This window comes from Penaeus vannamei, chromosome 6, assembly GCF_042767895.1.
Source record: "Penaeus vannamei isolate JL-2024 chromosome 6, ASM4276789v1, whole genome shotgun sequence".
Lineage (NCBI taxonomy): Eukaryota > Metazoa > Arthropoda > Malacostraca > Decapoda > Penaeidae > Penaeus > Penaeus vannamei.
Window position 1 is genome coordinate 45,368,210 of NC_091554.1, and position 2,500 is coordinate 45,370,709.

Here is a 2,500-nt window from a genome sequence, read left to right on the forward strand (position 1 = left end):
TTCATTTTCGTCATAATCTGATGCATTAACCTCGTGATTAACTATTTGAGTATTGTTAAAAGCAACACACTTCTAGCAATAACTACAAGTACTTGGAAATTTGACCATCTTAAAGGAGCAATCCTGTTTCTGAAAAAAAGGACGAATAGACATCAGGGGATTAAGCCTTATTGCTTGACTTATGTCTAATCGTTTCTCCGGCATTATCGTTACAACTTGATAAAAGCCTTTTCCATAAAAGGATTCTGCAATACTGGTAGGTACTTTTCCAGAAAAGCCTTTCCCATCAAAGGATTCTGTAATACAGGTAGGTACTTTCCCATAAAAAATCCCAATAAAGGATTCTGTAATACAGGTAGATAATTTCCCATTAAAGGATTAAAAGCCTTTCCCATTAAAGGATTCTGTAATACAGGTAGGCACTTTCCCATAAAAGGATTACATGCCTTTCTTATAATAGGATTCTGTAATACAGGTAGGTACGAAAAATCTCTGTGTACCCAACATGCCAATCAAATAGCATGGAACTTGGCACACAGGGTCACAAAGCATATAACTACAAAACCGTGACTTTGATTTCTGATAAACCCACCTGTCCGATTTTTAAAAAGATTTGAAATTTAAAGAAGGCATTTTAAACATTAACATTAATTTAAGATGGCACTACTTTAAGACCATGTACGGAGCACGTTTTTTGTGGTTGTGTTTATCCATCGAAATCCATGGCAACTGAGGAAAAGCTCATGCACAGCGGCCTCAACATGGCACTCTGCCCTTCAACTGCTCAGGCGTTTGTCGAGTTTCATGACACTTTTTCATCAATTTTAAAGACATTTTCTGTACTATTACCAAGATTTTGTAAAAGCCATTTGCAATAATATAGGATTCTTGTGATTCCCTGATTTCCGGATTTCTTAAGAATTTCGTGAGGATTTCCGGATTTTTCTTTTTCGGATTTCCGACAATATATATATATATATATATATATATATATATATATAATATATATATATCTAAAAGACGCTAGAAAAAAAATATATATTTATATATGTATAAATACAAGGTGTGTCAGAAAAGTACCAGGACTGATGTCACTGGGGGATCGTTCACTGCAAGTTCTTGCCACGGCGCCAGACAATCAGCTAGCATGTCTACAAAGAGATACTGCAGCGTTTACTTCGTTCAGTACGTGAGAAGAGGCGAGAGTTGTGACTGGACAACTCGTGGCTGCTTTATCATGACAACGCTTCTGCTTACAAAGCCCTGAGCATCCGACAGTTCCTGTCCGAGAAGAGCATTGCAACCTCCCTCTTCCCCCGATCTGGCTCCGTTTGATCTTTTCCTCTTCCCCAAGCTCAAGGATTCCGGAAGAATCCTTCCAGGAGTGCACGCAAGCGTAGCAGAGAAGAACGAGATAATGCTTTACACTCCAGAGGGATTACTTTGAAGGGGAAACCTCTTGTCGAAAAAAATCTTTTGTGACATCAGTCCTGGAACTTTTCTGACACACCTCGTATATATATCCGTTTTCTAGCGACTTTTTATATGAAAGAAAGAAAACTCTATATGTAAGAAAAGAAATTGATGATCTGATCTGAAACACTCATGTCTTGTTGTGACCACATCGATGTTAGGGTTTACAGATGCTACAAAAGGGCCTCAAGTGAACAGGAGAAAGTGTGGCTAAAAACAACACTCAGAATCGAGGCTAAAACCAATACTCGAAATGAAAACAATAACCATCAGTGAACAGACAAAGGACCGAACCCAACTAACCTACAAAGTCAACCACATTTGCCCCCGTCACTGCCCCTGTGTCCACACCCACGACGAGGACCTTGAACGCTGGATTTAATCCTGATATTTGGCCACTGATGTCGGGAGAAGAACAGGTGTTCGCGGTGTCGCAAGAAAAGGTTACGGGTTTTAATCCTACGTCTCCGTCTAGGTACAGGACAGCTTCCATTCCAGCGAAGGTCGAGGACACAGTCATGACGTGCTTTCCTTCGTCAAAATTCAACTCTATCGTACCGACATCCATATCTGGAAGATAAGAGATGCAAAAAATGAAACGTAAATACAATATTGCTAACACAGTAAAAAAAATCTTCAGGTTTTATCAACTGTAGCAATTATCAACACCCAAACTGTGATAAATAATGTAATAATCAAAGAAATAAAATGTATGTATATAATGATCAAGACAGCGCTATGATTATTGAAATATTCATCGCATAAAGAATACCGGAGATCCCTTTCGCTAGTTACAGCAATCTGTATCAATATCTCTAATCATAAAACGTATAGCAATGAACATAAAAACCAAGTTTACTAGAACAAGTAACACCTTTCCCTAAACAAAATACATACCAGTCTATCCTGCCGTTTTTTATGTAGACTACATCGTTTCCACTACCAATATTTTTCATGATAATATAAATACCATAATATCATTGTCACTAATACTTTTGCCGCTACTAATAAGATACAGTGACACATA

General features: G+C 37.9%; 1 protein-coding gene across 1 annotated transcript in view; it reads right to left on the reverse strand.

The window, feature by feature from the left end:
* The window catches only part of LOC113810864 (uncharacterized), a 46,741-nt gene that overhangs the window by 23,515 nt on the left and 20,726 nt on the right, over positions 1-2,500 (reverse strand). The window contains exon 22 of the mRNA XM_070123087.1: positions 1,777-2,043. Within this exon, the coding sequence (XP_069979188.1) occupies positions 1,777-2,043 (267 nt within the window). The remainder of the gene's footprint in view (positions 1-1,776; positions 2,044-2,500) is intronic.